Consider the following 18,805-nt stretch of genomic DNA (forward strand, 5'->3'; position numbering starts at 1 on the left):
GCCTGAGGTGGGACATGATTGAGACATACAAAATTATGCAGGGGATGGACAGAGTGGATAGGGAGATGCTCTTTACACTCTCACATAACACCAGAACCAGGGGACATCCACTCAAATTGCGTGTTGGGAGAGTTAGAACAGACAAAAGAAAATATTTCTTTACTCAGCGTGTGGTCGGTCTGTGGAACTCCTTGCCACAGGATGTGGTGATGGCGTCTAGCCTGGATGCCTTTAAAAGGGGATTGGAAAGTTTCTGGAGGAAAAATCCATTATGGGGTGCAAGCCATGATGTGTATGCGCAACCTCCTGATTTTAGAAATGGGTTATGTCAGAATGCCAGATGCAAGGGAGGGCACCAGGATGAGGTCTCTTGTTATCTGGTGTGCTCCCTGGGGCATTTGGTGGGCCACTGTGAGATACAGGAAGCTGGACTAGATGGGCCTATGGCCTGATCCAGTGGGGCTGTTCTTATGTTCTTATGGGAATGAGAAAGTTGAAGACCTAATGGACTACATCAGGGGTGTCCAAACTTTTTGGTAGGAGGGCCACATCATCTATCTGACACTGTGTTGGGGGGCCAGAAAAAAAAAGAATTAATTTACATTGCAAATTTGCATAAATGAATATATTAGAGATGAAACTTATATAAATGAATGAAGGTCTTACAATAGCTCAAGGCCTATAAAAGGGCTTGCACAAAGCAAGGCTGGCCTTTCCTCCACTGCCACTGCTGCATCACACACATGAAACAGCAAGCAACGGAGGGAGCCCTCTTCCCACAGTTCATTTGAGACGTCAAACAGTTGCCCTCATGCTGAGAGCAGTTGCTTCTGACAAGCACGGTCTCCAGAGGCTCTTTGCAGACAGGGTGTTTCCCGCGGGCCAGATTCTGAATCCCCAAAGGCTACAAGTGACCCCCTGGGCCAGGGTTTGGGCACCCCTGGACTACAGCATCACTAGGTAAAGGGGGAAGCATCTGGTGTACCTGGGGACTCGAAGCATCTGGGGGAAGCTTCAGGTACCAGGAGATTGTGTCTGAGACCTGCTCAGTTTCTTAGCAGCTGGGCTAAAATAGCTTTCCCTAGTGCCAGGTTTCAGGGTCACTTTTTGTTGCTCTCTGATAAGAGTATTTAGTTACAGTGAACAGTGCTGGGAGGGCATTATGGGAGTGGGCAGAGAGGGCTCCAATGGTGGGTACCCAGGTCTCTTGCTTTTTGTTTGTTTGTTGGGGCTGTGGCATGAAAAAGGTTGAATGCCACTGATCTACAATGTTATGTAGGTCTGTGCATAATCTGCTGTGTTACATTGGGCAGGCTACTTCTAGGAGATAGCCTACTTCTAGAACCAGGAGGTTGCATGTAGTTATCATGGCTTGTGACCTGTGATGGACTTTTCCTCCATCAATCTGTCCAATTCCCTTTTCAAGGCAGCCAGGCCAGACGTCATCATCACAACTTGTGGCAGGGAGTTCCACAGATCAATGACACGCTGGGTAAATAAATATTTTCTTTGTGTATTCTACTTGTCTACTCAGAAGTCAGTTCTACTTTACTCGATGGGGCTTACTCCAAGGTAAGTGTGCATTGGATGGCAGCCTTAACAATCCTATCCAACTTTCCAGGACCAGTGCAACCATTGCAGCCCCAAGGTAAAGGAACAAACGTTCCCATACCTTGAGGAGGCCTCTGTGACTGCCTCCCCAGCACAGGATGCAGCACATGCCCCTTTGGCACAGCTACACCAGCACTGGAATATTGGATAGGATTGGGCTCTAAGTGAGCAGGGCTGGGGGGGTGGGTGGGTGAGAATTGCTGTGATGGAAGGGAAAGGCCCCTGAGCACGGGCACAGAGTGCACTAGGAGACAAAGCCCCTGAACATGGGCGGAGCACACTTGGGGGGGAAAGGCCCCTGAGCATATACAGTGTGCTTGGAGGAAAAGGCCCCTGAGCATGGGCAGTGTGTGCTTGGGGGAAAAGGCCTTTGAGTGCATGGGCACTTCCTCAGTGCATGATGGGCAGAGTGCACTGGGGAGGCCCCTGAGCATGGGCAGAGCACGGGACTCGAAGGGAAGCCTGCTCGCCCGCCGGCTGCGCTTCCTCCTGCGGGGCCACCTTAAAAGCGTCGCCGGAGCGTCCTTAAGGCGTGGGGCGGGGCGGGGCACGCGCGGCCCCGCCCCGCCCCCTGCCCGCCGGAGCGCTGCCCCGGCCAGTGTGCGAGCGCGGCGGCCGCCCAGGGAGGCGAAGATGGCGCCCCCGGCACTGCTGCGCCTGTTGGCGCTGGGGCCGCTCTGGCTGGGCGCGCTGCTCCCGCGGCCGGCCGGCGGCCAGCAGGCGCGCGCGCCGCTGATCCTGGGCATGCGGCTGGAGCGCAGCAGCCTGCGCGCCCCGGAGGGCCAGCCCAACGCCAGCGTCATCCAGGTGCTGGAGGGCGCCGAGATCCAGCTGCGCCTGTACGGCCTGGACCTGCGGCCCGACGTGCACCGCCTGGTGTCCTTCTCTGAGGTGGCGCCCAACGCCAGCGCCGGCCCCAACGCCACCTGCCCCGAGCGCACCCAGGACCTGCTGGTGCAGCCGCGCGCCGGCGAGGCCCGCCACACCTCCGCCGTGGTCTTCGTCAAGGTGCAGCACCTGCGCAAGGCGGAGCAGTCCAAGCGCTACGTGCTGTGCACGCGCCAGGGCCCCGGGCTGCCCTGGGTGCGCCTGGAGGGCAGCGACGCCCTCATCCAGGTGCTGGAGGAGAAGAAGCACCTGCTGCCCCTCTCCGTCCAGGTCATCCTCATCGCTTGCCTGCTGGTGCTGTCCGGCATGTTCAGCGGACTCAACCTGGGCCTCATGGCCCTGGACCCCATGGAGCTGCGCATCGTGCAGAACTGCGGCACGGACAAGGAGAAGCGCTACGCCCGCAGGATCGAGCCCATCCGCCGCAAGGGCAACTACCTGCTCTGCTCCCTCCTCCTGGGGAACGTGTTGGTCAACACCACCCTCACCATCTTGCTCGATGACCTCATCGGTTCCGGGCTTGGCGCCGTCATCGCCTCCACCACCGGCATTGTCATTTTCGGGGAGATCGTCCCGCAGGCCCTGTGCTCTCGGCATGGGTTGGCGGTGGGGGCCAACACCATCGTCGTCACCAAGTTCTTCATGCTGTTGACCTTTCCCCTCTCGTACCCGGTCAGCAAGCTCCTGGACTGCGTGCTGGGCCAGGAGATCGGCACCGTCTACAACCGGGAGAAGCTGGTGGAGATGCTGAAGGTGACAGAGCCCTACAATGACCTGGTGAAGGAGGAGCTGAACATGATCCAAGGGGCCTTGGAGCTCAGGACCAAAACGGTGGAGGACGTGATGACCCCCCTCCACGACTGCTTCATGATCAACAGTGATGCTATCTTGGATTTCAACACCATGTCGGAGATCATGGAGAGCGGCTACACCCGCATCCCGGTCTTTGAGGAGGAACGGTCCAACATTGTGGATATACTTTACGTCAAGGATCTGGCCTTTGTGGACCCCGATGACTGCACCACCCTCAAGACCATCACCAAGTTCTACAACCACCCTGTCCATTTTGTCTTCCATGACACCAAGTTGGACGCCATGTTGGAGGAGTTCAAGAAGGGTAAGGAGAAGCTTGGATGCTTGTGTTTGTGCTGTTTTGGAAAAGTAGTGTGCTTTTCAGGCCTTTCCTCAAACAACATCACAGCAGACTTGGGTGCACCACTGAGCAGATTTTCTGCAAAGAAAATGTGCATGTTTGTCTCCTTTGCATGTTATGTTAAACAACATAATGTGCAAGTTAGCCCTTAGCATGCAGAAGTTTTGCTTGTTTTTGTGAGCTGGTTATCCAGTGCAACACCCATGCAACAAATGTTCCCTTACCTTGTGGAGGTCTCCATAACTTACCCTCCCACCACAGGATGCTGCGCACACCCCATTGGCACAACTGCACCAGGGCTGGAAAATTGGATAGGATTTGTCCCTGTGGTCCCAATCCTATCCAATTTCCAGTGCTAGCGCAGCCATGCCAACGGGACATGCACTGCATCCTGTGGTGGGGAGGCAGTCATGGAGGCCTCCTTAAGGTATGGGAACATTTGTTCCCTTACCCTGGGGCTGCATTGCTGGAAAATTGGATTGGACTGGGCCCTGAGTTCAGTCGGATGCATTCCCCAGAAAGTATATTCAGGGCAGTGCCATATTTAAAGGGAAGTGGCCTTTGAAACCAGGTTGACAATGGCCAGAAAAAGGAACTTTCTGAAACCAGATTTTAGCAGGAACTTTCTTTGATGGTTTCTTTTGTGAGAGAAAACTTTTTCTTTCCTGCAAGAAAACAAAGATCAATAGGATGAAAGTAAGAAATGAAATCCTTCCGGAATGAGATACTTCTGGTCTTGGCCCAGATTAGCTGGGTGACGGTCCAGGAAAATACAGTACAGCTAATTTCGCAGGCATTACTGAGTGCAGAATTTGGGCAGTGTAGTGCTTGCCTTGAGTAACTTTACTTTGCAAAGGAGACTGGCTTTTAAAGCTTGCCCCTTTGAGAGTATTTAAGGAGGGCAATGTCATGTAGGTGCTTGGATCAGAGCGAGTGACCACAATTTCTCCTGTTAACACACTTTGGTTCTCTGGGCTGTTGATACAGTTTCTTTGCCAAAGCAATTTCTCCAGCAGTTGCTGGGGAAGTACCAGGAGGTCTTGGAGTTAGAATGAACTAAGCCTGTTTCATGCCAAAGGCTCTTAAAATTGCTACTGTCAGTAGCATGTCACTCTGCAAACATTCCCCAGGATGGACCCCCATCCATCCAGCAGGATGGACCCCTGCTGGACACCAGCATGCCAATTTGCTTTTCCAAAAAGTTATAATGCCAAGACCAGCACATAGCACTGATTTTCAACCACTGCTGTGGGGTTGGCCCTGGGGTTTTTTGTGGTTCGACAGAGGGGGTTCTCATTTTTGCGTCTTGGGTTAACACAGCGAATTTCAACCAGTGTGCTGTGACACATTGGTGTGCCATGAATGGGCCACAGGAGTGTAGGGGAGGGTCATTTATTAGTAGGGCCTTTGGGGAATGTGAGCCCCCCCCCCCACTGTCAGTACAGTCTGCCTTGTCAATTGTCAAAAAAGGGATGGTGCACCTTGACAATTTTAGTGCCTTGTCAGTGTGCCATGAGATGAAAAAGATTGAAAATCACTGGCTTAAGGAGTAGCTCAGGGTTCAGTCCTTCAGGGTGTTGTCCTGGGCAAGCCTCAGCTCGCGTTCATTTCAGTAGGGTTTGCACAGGACAGCATCCTGGTGGATCAGGCCTTTGGATGCTGCTTGCAACTCTATTAAATAGAAACATGTTGCATGTATAAATAAGAGGAAAAGGGAGGGATGTTTGAGTGTGTGAGTGATTGAGTGAGAGTCCCCCTTGCCTGCATGGAGCTTCTTCCTATGTTTGCAGTCCAAACATGGCATTGTGGCTGTGTTGTTGAAAATCTGGCCCCAACTTAGGAGAAAGTGAAAGTGTGTGTTTTTTGCTCCTCCATCTCCCACTTGCCTTCAGCCCTTTCTGTACCAGCTACGTGGGTGTTGAGCAAACTGGTTGTGACTTTGAAAGTGCCATGGTGTGTTTTGGGACTGTTGTGAAACATTAGAAACTTTTTTCCTCTTTACTGCTGAGACGCTGAACTGAAAATAGTCCCTTTTTGGCGAGATGCGCCTTCTTTTGGATGCAGAGGCAATTCATCCTCGTGCTCCTTGAAACAGCATTATAACGAGAGAACAGCTAGAGTTAATTTAGAAATAAATGCACGTTGATGAAATACATTGGTGTGGCTGAAGCATCCATCTGCGCCAGAGAGGCTCTCCTCTGTTTCCTTGGATGATTAACTGGGCCAGCCTTGCTTTTTCCAGCAGGGCTGTGCTGGGTCTCTGCAGCTGAATCATTTGGTCACTCCTGGCATGCAGAATTACCCACTGGGGGTAATTCTTTGCTGGGGGTAATTACCCACAGGTATGTTTATACATATTTTGGAAGTTCCCCTTCACTGAAATGAAAGGGGAACCCTCTGAAATGAAGCCTTTGAAGGTGCCAATCTGATCCTCTTTTTCCGTATAGTACAGAGTTTCTCAAACTGTGGGTCGTGAGTCAATTTCAGGTGGGTCCCCATTCATTTCAATATTTTATTTTACTATATTAGACTTGATGCTACCACGGTTTGTGACTACATTTAGGGAAATGTTACAGACCTGTGCTTTTAACAGGCTACTCTGTATATGCTTTTAACAATGATAGTAAATGGGACCTACTCCTGGGTAAGTGTGGGTAGGATTGCAACCTAGGATTGCTAAAAATGTTCCTGCTTGATGATGCCACTTCTGGTCATGACATTACTTCCGGTGGGTACTGACGGATTCTCATTCTAAAAAGTGGGTCCCGGTGCTAAATGTGTGAGAACTATTGGTATAGTACATCTATTTTTTAATTAGTTTTAGTATGCACATAAAAGATGAAGAATTATGGTCTGCATATCTGACATACACAATAATTGTTAAGCGGCGAAAATAAATCCAGTTATTCCCCAATTATTATACCTCTTCTAAGAGCAAAAGGTTTTTCATTGCAAAATAGCATGAAAAGACTCCATTTTTGGACAAAGTAGTAAACAACCTGTCTTGCTTCCCAAATTTGGTTAACACAATTGAGTGTGCTGTATCCCAGACTTAATTAACCACTCTAGTGCGAAGGAGAGTATCTGTACCTCCTCCAGCTGCTAAAGTGCCTCTCATTTTTAATAGAAGGAAATGTTAATTTCTGAGAGGGAGGTGGAGGTTGCCCCTCCATTATTGGAGGACACTTTTTGTGAAAAAAGCAGTTGGCCACTCAGAGTTGGCCACTCAGTTCTGTAACCCAGAAGTCATTGGTGGGGCTGTCATCGCATCACTGCAGTCACTTCTGGGTCAGGCACTTCCGGGGATGGTGTGAGTCACAGCCCTGGGTACCAGAGGGGACAGCTACACCATGGCTTCACCAGGAGCCTTCACCATGGACTCGGCATCTGTGGATTTGAGTATTTGCAGATGCTGAGCCCATGGCTGGAGGGTCTCAGAGGTCCTCCCGGACAAACCAGAAGTGAGTTCTGATCCCATTGTGGATCCCATTGTGGAGGAGGTCTGGAGGCCGCACACAATCTCTAGGGGACCAGGTGAATAAGTAGTTGTGGTGTCATGCTGGCCCCCCTTCCCCATTTAATTATTCATGGAGTTTGGTATCTATGGGGAAGTTCTGGAAAGGATCCCCACGAATACGTAGTTTGCTCATTCTCTGTGCAACTTCTCCTGATTTCTGGATCTTCTTGTATGCTCTTAATAAGTGTACATAGTTTACTTCAAAATGTTTGCCTGTCTTTGCAGCCAAATTAATCCTAAAATATCTAACTGGGAACAAAGGCCACTTAATCCCAAATTTATTTTTCAGAAGCCTCTTCCTCTCTCCACTGATACCCCACTGATTTACTTGAGTTTTGATTGTGTTATATCCTGAAATTGTGCTGTAAAAATTAATGATCTCTTATGTCGTTGGAATTGAGTTATCATAGTCAATTTCAGTGATCAGGACATCACAGCTGGACAAAATAATTGAATGTTAACATAACCAAACTGAGTTCCTTTTATCTGCTCTCTGGATCTAATTATGATATCAAAAATCTCAATATGAAGGACAAACCAGTGTTTTGGCAAGGGGAACCTTGTTCAGAAAACTTTCAGCACTCTGTCCAGATTGATTTGATGCAGCTATTTATTCACACTCTCAACCACTGGGCTGCTTTGATTGTATTTTATGTTTGAACCATTTAGGAGTGGGAAGGTTAGAGGAGCAAAAGTGAAACAGGCAGCAGGAAGGGGGAATCTGAATGTGTGCTGTTACCTATGAAGGGTGGAGGGGGGGGCTCCAGTGTCACAGAATCCATGTGCTCAAGCATAGTTGGGGAATATTATATGCAACACCCAAAGAAAGATGTGATGTCAAATTGTGGTCTTTGTATATGGGGGAGCAGAAGGAAAAGGAGCCTGGGGGCAACATAGTCCATGGAGGATCCTGAAGTAGGATGAGGAAGAGAATAAATTTGGGGAAAAGGACTTGGGGAAATCAAGAGAGAAAAATGCATAAAACCTTTCTGTGTTTAATGTCAGGAAGCCTGCATTGACTTGGCAGTTTGAGTCTTGCCTCTGACAAGAATGCTCATCCTGTTGCCTCTGGCAAACCTCTGCCTCTTGGCCTAGGACTTCCCCCTCTGCAATATACAGTAGGCATAACAGCACTACTCACCTGGCATAGTTGTTGGAAGGGAGTGTGAAGCACTTTGCATGCTCAGGAAGGTAACATTTTATGGGCAGCAAGGAACTGAGAAGGTGAGATACGTTTGAAGGGCTGAGGATGGTAGTTCCAGGGTGTATACAATGACTAGTCTAGACCCTGATCAGGCCATTCAGCTGGTTGTGCCTTCTATTACAGAGGCCTACAAAACTGAGGGTCAGAAAAGTTTTTCCCAAACCTTATGGTGGTTTGACATGAATTTGGGGTGCCAGTTCCAAAAATGGCATCCATTTTGCCCTATCACGTCTAGTTTTGGAGATATAGTATAACCTCATTAGTGAATGGTCCAAGCAGCTTCCTCATGAGGAAGCCATATATAGCCATATACCTAGGAATTGGTGTAATGTTTAAGGAAGCAAAATGTGTGTTGGCCTGTGAATGCATTTGTGATTTGGCAATCACAAGAGCTATGTTGGCAAGAGCTATGTTGGGGAGGGCAGTTATTTTCACACCAGGCCATTATTACAAGACAGTCCCCACAGTTCAGGATCCAGAATGGGGATGGGCATTTCTGTGACTTGTCTTGGCCCCTCCAAGGAGGACTGCCTGGAGTGATTGGTGTCCAGCGGGTGGGTGGACCACCACCATCTTATCTTAGTACTGGGTTCAAGCTGATAAGAACCCTGCCACACCTGCTGTTTTGCTCCCCACCACACACTAATGTGGGGGGGAGCAAAGCCCCCCCACACTAATATGTTATACTGTTTGGGGGGGCTTATGGGGGGAACTGGTGGTTGGGATGTGCCCACTAGTTAAAAAGATAGGCAAGAATAAGAGAGTAAAGAAAGCAAAGGTAAAAAAAAATTGTGCCTTGGGGACCCACACCAAATCTCCTAACAAATTTCTCCTCCAAACCTGCAGCCAGTCCTTGTTGTTCAGAAAAAGGCTCCACCAATTTTGGCTGGATTGGGTGGCAGTCCAAACTTCTGCTTGCCAGTACTCCCCCCCCCTTCAGAGAGCAGAGTGGGGCTTGCTCTGTGCTCACACCATGCTCAGTGTTCAGGGCCACCCAATGGAGCAGCATATGCCCTACTTTCCAGCTCTGAGATGGGAGCTCTTCTCTCTTGCAGGGCTTGGGTGCATTCAGAAAGGTGGTTAGCAATTTGTGATTTGCTCTGTGTTTCTTAGACTCAGTGCAGAATTGGGGGGGGGGGAAGAGCCGTGTCACACTCCAGGCTTGGGAGAAGTGTCAGAATCTTCTTTGGTAATGTGCTTGATGCGTGAAAGGATCCTTCGACCATATTTTGTGAACCCTTGGTTCTGAGCTGGCTTCCTGGTGATCTGAGGTTTTGATGGAATCTGTTGGGGGGGAGATGCTGTCACAAGGCAAGGCAAGGCGAGGTTATTGTGACTGGGCCTCTGACCTTTGCTCCTCTTCAGAGGCTGGCTGTCATATGACCTGGAGACACTTACAGGTCTTGACCCAGCTCTGGGAGAGGTGCAAGATTGGTCCAAGAGCCTATAGATCAGTTATTTTTGGCTGGTGTGCCATGGCAGGAGTTTGTGGTGTATGTGGCAGGAGTTTGGAGCAGAGTGGTTGAAAATTGCTGAAAAATTCTTCCAGGTTCTTGGGTTTCTAGGGCAACTGTCTAGAGTAATGAATTGTCTATCTTTTTTCCTATGCCGCTGGCTCCAGAACCCAGGTGAGTCTCCCAGAAATGACATCGCAAGAAGCAAAGACCATACAGGTCAGAGTGCTGCAAGAAGTAAAACAATGACAATTGCTGCATTAGATGCTAAGGAAGTCACTGTTCTTGAACAGAACAATCAGTCTGTGAGCAGGTCTCAAGGTTGTGCAGCATCTGCTTGGATCCTGTGTAGAGGGCTGGCAAGGGCTTGGTGGATGGTAGATGACATGTCTGCAGCAGAAGGGTCAGGGCACCAGCAATCATTCAGTCAATGAGAGGGAGCATGTGATGTGCAAGAGCTTTTTCACTTAGCCCAGAGGGTGTGTAGGCAACAAAGATGAGAAAACAAAAGTATCCGATAGCGGTGGCAATCCGGCACTTAACACAAGCCAGAGTTAAACCAGGGCTTATCCTTGTAATTTACAGTGTGGGGCACAACCTTGAAGTATGTAAAAATAGCAAGGAAAGAGAGTATTGCTAAGCATGTGCAGAGTGCATTTCCATTGCCACAATGGCAACCATTTCCCTTGCCACAATGGCCCTAACCAGTTCCTTTTCCTTTACCTGATATTAACAAGAAAATCTCCAGGATGAGGGTTTTGGGCAGCTCTGGGACCCCCTTGCTTTAGCAATTAACCATTGATGTCCTGTTTGCATCTTTTGGCTTTCCAGTATTGCTGGATGGCAGGCTGAGAGAGCGCATGGCCTTCACTGTAAGCTGTGGGTCTGTGCAGCTAGAATTGAAGCCCTGTGCAGCTTTGGTGCTCTGGAGCTCCAGAGCTTGGTCATGTCATAGTGGAGCCCAGGATTGCCTAGGTTGCAATCCTATGCACACTTTCCTGGGGTAAGCCCCACTGAACACAGTAGGACTTACTTCTGAATAAACGTGCATGGACTGCTCTGTAAGCTACATATCCAACAGTCCCTGTTTCAGATCCCACCTCTGCTATGAACTGTTGGCTTCAGGCAAGCCGCTCCCTCTGAGCCTCAGCTCAAAATATGTGGATAATCACTCTGGCCTACTTTGCAAGGCAGATTGCTAGATTGCAACAAAATAATGTATATTCCTGGGAAGAATCATTACTTGCTATTGGTGTGTGGGCACTTGGTGGGGGGAAATTATGGGAGTGCACAAAAGAGCAGGTGATGTGGGGAGGGGGCTATTCTGCAAGCAGAGCTTTTGCAAGTAGTGGTTAGAACTGAACTGGGGAGGTCTGGGTTCAAACCCTGCTCAGTCAGACTCTCTAAGCCTAAGTACTATGTTTATGTAGTTGCTTCTGCTCAAGGATGTTTTTGAAACAATAGCCAAAAAACTCCTGCCAGACCTGTCTAGCAGAAGTAGAACCTGCCAGACCTCTTTATGCATTCTGAGCTCCAGTCCCTCCTTCAAACTGCTTTCAACTTTGGGGAAAAAAATTTTCCATCTGACCCAGCATAACTTACCTCTTAGGGTTGTTGTGAGGGTAAAATAGGGAGGAACACCCATGCGATCCGCTCCACCTCCCTTGAGGAAGGGCAGGATGCGATATGAAACAGTTCTGGAGTGGATGGCAATGAAAATGATAAAGATGCAACTGTGGACTCCTGTAACGTAGAATCTGTCTGTCTCCTGGTTGGCAACCTTCAGTCTCGAAAGACTATGGTATAAGCCTACAGCGTTAGAATCTGTCTAATGTAGAATGCATCTCCCCACCACCACCACCACCACCCCAGCAGATCAAAATCTTCATTTGATTCTGGGACCTTGCAAAAATTACAAAAAGATTTCCCAAGAGTTCGGAGATTGGGGAGTGAGGATTTGCCTGCAGTGTTGAAGTTCCTGCCTCTCTGCTCCCATCCTCCAAAATACTGTAGTATAATTCTCCCCCCCCCCCCAAGTTTTGCAAAGGAATTAGTGGGCAAACTGCAGATTTATTCAATCCCGAGATATTTGGTAGTGGCTGTTTAACAAAGAGGACACAGTAGGAAAAGCAAATGTAAAACAGCACAAGGCTTATCTTCGTACTGATGCTTGTTTGTTTTTCTTATTAGTGTTGCACGATTCATGCATGTGGTGCTTGTACTGTAGGAAGAGCGAGAGGATAGGGTAATTTCCTTTTGGCCTAGAGAAGTGTACTTTCAAAGGAAAAGACATGCACAACTACAGAGGAACTGGACTGGTCTCTCACTTAGATTTGCTTACGCCAGTGTTTCTCAAACTGTGGGTTGGAACCCACTAGGTGGGTCGCAAGCCAATTTCAGGTGGGTCCCCATTCATTTCAATATTTTATTTTTAATATATTGGACTTGATGGTACCATGATATGTGACTGCATATGGGGACCTGTACTTTTAACATGCTACTATGTATATTCTTTTAACAATGACAGTGAATGGAACTTACTCCTGGGTAAGCGTGGGTAGGATTGCAGCCTAGGATTGTTAAAAATGTTCCTGCTTGATGGTACCTCTTCTGTTGGGTCCTGATAGATTAGATCCTGATAGATAGATGGGTCCTGATGCTGTTTGTGCAAGAACCACTGGCTTATGCACTATGGAGCCAAAGCAGAACCGCGGTTTGGGGGGGGGGGTCTGAGGTGGTGCAAATGCGGGAGCCAGGATGGTGTCGTCGTTTGGGAGCCAAACGTAGACCTAGATGATCCAGGTTCAAATCCCCACTCAGCCTTGAAGCTCCTTGGGTGGCCGTGGACCAGTCACTCTCAGCCTCACCTACCTCACAGGTTTATTGTGGGGACAAAAGGAGAGGAACTGTGTGCACCACCCTGCGCTCCTTGGAGGAAATGTGGTATAAAAATGTGAGCAAATAAATAAATCTGATGGGCCCTGGGGTGAGCCTGACAGGATCTACAAGTTTCATGCCTTTTTCTGCCATTCCTGAGTGCACTGACTGAGAAAAAGCCCTCTGTGGGCCGTCTAGTCTGGTGACTTTTCCTAACCCTTTCACAAGTCTGTTTTGGAGGATGTAGGATTCGTCTTTCTCCTGTCAAAGCAGGTGCTGGTTGCAAAGGAGCTTAAGTCCTGCTTTCCTGCTGGGATGAAAAGATGATAATGTGGAACAGGATCCCTCTAAGGATTTTGCTGGGGGCCCCAATTCCAATCAACAAGGGGGTCAAACAGGGGTGCGTTCTTGCACCCACTTTGTTCAATCTCTTTATCAACGATTTGGCTCCCTTTTTAGCTAACTTCGATACGCATTCTCCCAAATTAGGTTCAGTGGAAACTCCTTTACTTTTGTATGCGGATGATATGGCCTTGATATCCCGCACTAAAATAGGATTACAGAGACTGGTTAACGCCTGTATAGATTATTTTACCGACAACGCCCTGCAGTTAAACTATGATAAGTCCAAGATTGTGGTGTTTGGGCACTCTTGGAAACCGCAGTCTTGGCTTTTTAGTGGTAAATCAATACAACAAGTCAAGGAATTCCAGTATCTTGGTCTCCGGTTCCACTACCGGCACTCCTGGTCTTCCCATCGTCTCACAGTAATTAACTCATCCAAATTAGTTGTCCAGGCTATAACCCGCTTTTTCTTTTCTTGGGGTAACTCATTTGTTCCAGCTGCTATCCAAGCGTTTAATGCTAAAGTTACACCTCAAATTTTGTATGGCATTCCTATATGGATGCCAGCATTAAATGATTTGATTGAAAAGATCCATTCAAATTTTTTATACAAAATCTTAGGTGTTCCGCATTGCGTTCCCTATGCGGCACTCTGCCTGGAGATAGGCCAATACAGGCTGGAGTTTCTAGCATGGTCCCGTTTCTTAAAATACTGGGCCAAAGTGTGCTTCAGGGCTGATCAAAACCCTTTGTTAAAAGGGATACTGTCTGACCCACTATTATCTCCCTGCTTAGCTCTTTTCATAAGAAAATCAGACAAATGGGCCTTGAGGCAGATCTACAAGGAGCTGCTACACCTGAGGTTTCTATTAGGCTCCTGATAACAAGATTAACAGATATAGAAAGGCAAGAGATTCTGGGTGCAGCACAAAAAAAATGTTTGCCCCTGAATTTCCACCTAAGTATTACATTTGGTCAACAACCAAAGTATCTGACCTTCTTGGAGTGCCCCTTCGCAAGGAGGGCTTTTACATTAGCTCGCTGCAATGTGTTGCCTTCTAAAGACCTACTTGGTAGGTTTAGAAATGCCCCGAAGGAAGAACGAGTCTGTAACTGTGGCGTTAGAGAGGTAGACTCTCTTTTACACATTGTTTTGCACTGTGTTGGCAATCAAGTGCCTAGAGATCAGTACCTTCTCCCATTAAGAACTAAAAAAGGTCTTTCTGAGAATGTTTGCCTACAATTTTTGTTAGCGGGAGATTCTAAACCCGTGACCCTTCCAGTTGCGAAATTTTTACACCTGAGTAACTTGAAGAGGGCTAATCTGTTGGTCCTAAGCAACCTGGAGTTACCGCGCAAGTAAATTGTTGTGTTTTAACCTTTATCTTTATTTGCTTTTTAACATATATTTATATATTGGATTGTTTAGAGATATTATGTGTTAATTTTTATGCCTAATAAAGGTTTGATTGATTGATTGATATATACACTGCTCAAAACAATAAAGGGAACACTTAAACAACACATCCAAGATCTGAATGAATGAAATATTCCTATTAAATACTTTGTTCCTGACATAGTTGAATGTGCTGACAACAAAATCACACAACAATCATCAATGGAAATCACATTTATTAACCCATGGAGGTCTGGTTTTGGTGTCATACTCAAAATTGAAGTGGAAAAACACACTACAGGCTGATCCAACTTTGATGTAATGTCCATAAAGCAAGTCAAAATGAGGCTCAGTAGTGTGTGTGGCCTCCACGTGCCTGTATGACCTCCCTACAACGCCTGGGCATGCTCCTAATGAGGTGGCGGATAGCCTCCTGAGGGATCGCCTCCCAGACCTGGACTAAAGCATCCGCCAACTCCTGGACAGTCTGTGGTGCAACGTGGCGCTGGTGGATGGAGCGAGACATGATGTCCTAGATGTGCTCAATTAGATTCAGGTCTGGGGAACGGGCAGGCCAGTCCATAGCATCAATGCCTTCATCTTGCAGGAACTGCTGACACACTCCAGCCACATGAGGTCTAGCGTTGTCCTGCATTGGGAGGAACCCAGGGCCAACCGCGCCAGCATATGGTCTCACAAGGGGTCTGAGGATCTCATCTCGGTACCTAATGGCAGTCAGGCTACCTCTGGCGAGCACATGAAGGGCTGTGCGGCCCCCCAAAGAAATGCCACCCCACACCATTACTGACCCACTACCAAACCGGTCATGCTGGAGGATGTTGCAGGCAGCAGAATGTTCTCCCTAGCGTCTCCAGACTCTGTCACATCTGTCACATGTGCTCAATGTGAACCTGCTTTCATCTGTGAAGAGCACAGGGTGCCAGTGGCGAGGTTGCCAATCTTGGTGTTCTCTGGCAAATGCCAAATGTCCTGCACGGTGTCGGGCTGTCAGCACAACCCCCACCGGTGGACGTCAGGCCCTCACACCCTCATGGAGTCTGTTTCTGACCATTTGAGCAGACACATGCACATTTGTGGCCTGCTGGAGGTCATTTTGCAGGGCTCTGGCAGTGCTCCTCCTGTTCCTCCTGGCACGAAGGCGGAGGTTGCGGTCCTGATGCTGGGTTGTTGCCCTCCTACGGCCTCCTCCATGTCTCCTGGTGTACTGGCCTGTCTCCTGGTAGCACCTCCATGCTCTGGACACTACACTGACAGACACAGCAAACCTTCTTGCCACAGCTCGCATTGATGTGCCATCCTGGATGAGCTGCACTACCTGAGCCACTTGTGTGGGTTGCAGACTCCACCTCATGCTGCCACTAGAGTGACAGCACCGACAGCATTCAAAGGTCACCCAAACATCAGCCAGAAAGCATAGGGACTGCGAAGTGGTCTGTGGTCACCACCTGCAGAACCACTCCTTTATTGGGGGTGTCTTGTTACTTGCCTATGATTTCCACCTGTTGTCTACTCCATTTGTGCAACAGCATGTGAACTTGATTGTCAATCGGTGTGGCTTCCTAGGTGGATAGTTTGATTTCACAGAAGTGTGATTGACCTGGAGTAACATTGTGTTGTTTAAGTGTTCCCTTTATTGTTTTGAGCAGTGTATATATTGATTTTGCTGGGATCCTAAAATGCAAGCTGGGGTTCTGTGCATTTGATGTTGCCCGAGGCTTCATTTGCACCAACAAATGCACAGCTGGCTGCTTCAAGCCACACTGGGTGGGGTGGAAGGCAGGAGAGGCAAACTTTATTTTTCACAATTAGTGCTTGTCTTGGGTGTGACCCGACCTTAGCCCCGGTTTGCCCAGCAGTCCATCAGCAGCAGGGCAGCCTACAGAAAAATGAACTAGTCAGCACTTCTTGGTTGTTGTTGTTGCAGAGTTACTGCCTACCATCCAGGCGAGTGCTGAGTCCAGCAGGATAATGGCTGGAAAACGTCCATCAGCAAATATATGCTGGAGTCCAGTTGTTGTGTGCATGAGGTGGTAAGGACTTGTAAGGCTGCAGGGACCTGGGGGAAGGAGATGGCAGGCAACATGTCTCTGTGTTCAGTGATGCATTGCAGCCCACTCAGTCTCACTGCAGTTGGAGGCTGGGTCATTGGCTGGAGTTGATTGAGTGGTGTTAACCCTCAGTAGCCAGTAGTAGCTACACTGGCAGTAGCCAGTGTAGTGCTTAGTTCTTCCCCTGTTTGCTCATGTAGCAGTAGGTTGGTGGGTACATTTTTAGAAGACAAAAGAAAATATTACTTTACCCAGTGTGCCGTTGTTCTGTGGAACTCCTTACCACAGGATGTGGTGATGGCACCTGGCCTAGATTCCTTTCAGAGGGGATTGGACAGATTGAGGCAGGAAAAGTCCATCTCAGTCATAATGACATTATGCAACCTCCAGGTTTTAGAGGGAGCTTACCTCAGAATGCCGGGTGCAAGGGAGTAGCAAGAGGATGCCAATCTCTTGTTGTCTTGTGTGCTCCCTGAGGCACATGGTGGGCCTCTGTGGGCCATACAGGAAACTGGACTAGATGAACCTTTGACTTGATCCAGCAGTGAAGTCCCCAGTTGAGGACTTTGCTGCGAGTGGGTCTGAGCCTTTTCCATGCTCCTGGTGACTCCGTGTATTTAATCCTGCTGCATGGTGGCAATTATACTGAATGGCCATGAATGGAGCAATTGGCCGGAGGACTAAGGGCCCCTGGTGTAGGGGGTTGTAGTGTCTGCCTCCCCAGATGAACACCATGAGCAGGGGAAGATCATGGCCATGGCTCCATGGAAAATCATGGCCATCACCCAGAGAATGGAGCAGCTGCAGGGAACTGGCTCCCCTTCCCTGCCTGAAAAAAAAATACTCTGCTGTAGCTGCCACATCGCCCAGGGATTGGAGAAGTGAGTGGAAAGATTTGCTGATCCCTGCTGCTGGCCAGAGGGCTAAGGGTTGTTTTGCACAGTTATTCTGAACTGCCTTAGGAATCAGCTGGATTGAAAGGTAGGCTATAAATCTAGCTGTAAATAAATTGACAAAGGGCCGAATGTTTGTCATGTAGTTTGCTCAGATTCCATGGGTAAAGATGCAGAAAAGAGATTTCTGGGATTGCAACACATATTGATTAATTAAAACTAGAAAGCCAAACGCATAACATATTTCTCCATCCTAATGTAGCCTGATCTACTTCTCCCTTTCTGTTGTTTACCAGAGCTGCACTTTAACTGTCAGTCTTGGCAGCTGGCCATTTTAAAAAAAGAATTGCACTGTTTCAAGTGGCAGGTGTCTTAAATGTGAAGTCCTGGTGTTATGTGGTTCTCTCTGAGCAGGCAAAGTGCTTCATATGTGTTTTCCGGATATAATACCACCTATCACCCCCATTTTACAGAAAGGGAAGACTGAGGATGGGAGGGAGGGGTTTGCCTAGGGACACTTGGTGAGTTCATGGCAGAGGTGGGATTTGAAATGGGATTTGAAGAGTGTACGACACCCATCAGTGGGCAGCAGGAAGGATCCCTGCAACTGTGGGCTAGGAGGCTACATACCAGGACTCCCACATTCCTGTTGGTGACATGAATAAGTCTTGGATCTGTGGAACTCCTCGCCACAAGATGCGATGGCACTTGGCCTTGTTACCGTTAAAAGCAAATTGTAAAAACTTATGGAGGGGAAGTCCATTACAGGTTACAGGTCACAATGACTGCATCCAACCTCCAGGTTTTAGATGGAACCTATCTCTGAATGCTGGATGCAAAGGAGTTCACTGGGATGGAGGCCTCTTGTTGTCTTGTGTGCTCCCTGGGGCATCTGGTGGGCCACTGTGAGATACAGGAAAGTGGACTAGATGGGTCTATGGCCTGATCCAGTGGGGCTGTTCTTAAGGGAGTGGCAATGGGATATAGGTCTCTTGTTGTCCTGTGTGCTTCCTAAAGCATTTAGTGGACCACTTTGAGATGCAGGAAGCTGGACTGGGTGGGCCCTTGGCCTGATCTTGTTATGATCTCGCTATCCCTGGCTACCAGCATGTATCGAATCTATAAAATCCCAGGATGGACTTGGAAACGCTTGTGTTTTACAAGGATTGTAAATGTAATTGTCTCCTTGGTTGCTGCATGTCAGTCTTTATGACACCTGCTATGCATTCAGAATGGCCCATGCTTTGTTTTAGAAGCAGGCTATCTCAGAATGCCAGATGCAAGGGATTGGCACCAGGATGCAGGTCTCTTGTGGTTTTGTGTGCTCCCTGAGCCATCTGGTGGGCCACTTTGAGACATAGGAAGCTGGACTAGATGGGTCTGTGGGTGCCTTTGGTG

The 18,805-nt window shown here is 48.4% G+C and overlaps 1 protein-coding gene across 1 annotated transcript in view; it reads left to right on the forward strand.

Annotated features, from left to right (window-relative positions):
* The first annotated feature begins 2,346 nt into the window (after window positions 1-2,346).
* The window catches only part of CNNM4 (cyclin and CBS domain divalent metal cation transport mediator 4), a 50,070-nt gene continuing 33,611 nt past the window's right edge, over window positions 2,347-18,805 (forward strand). The window contains exon 1 of the mRNA XM_066639436.1: window positions 2,347-3,616. Coding sequence (XP_066495533.1) covers window positions 2,356-3,616 — 1,261 coding nt within the window. The 5' untranslated portion in view covers window positions 2,347-2,355. The remainder of the gene's footprint in view (window positions 3,617-18,805) is intronic.

Source organism: Tiliqua scincoides, chromosome 11 (assembly GCF_035046505.1).
Source record: "Tiliqua scincoides isolate rTilSci1 chromosome 11, rTilSci1.hap2, whole genome shotgun sequence".
NCBI classification, from domain to species: Eukaryota; Metazoa; Chordata; class Lepidosauria; order Squamata; family Scincidae; genus Tiliqua; species Tiliqua scincoides.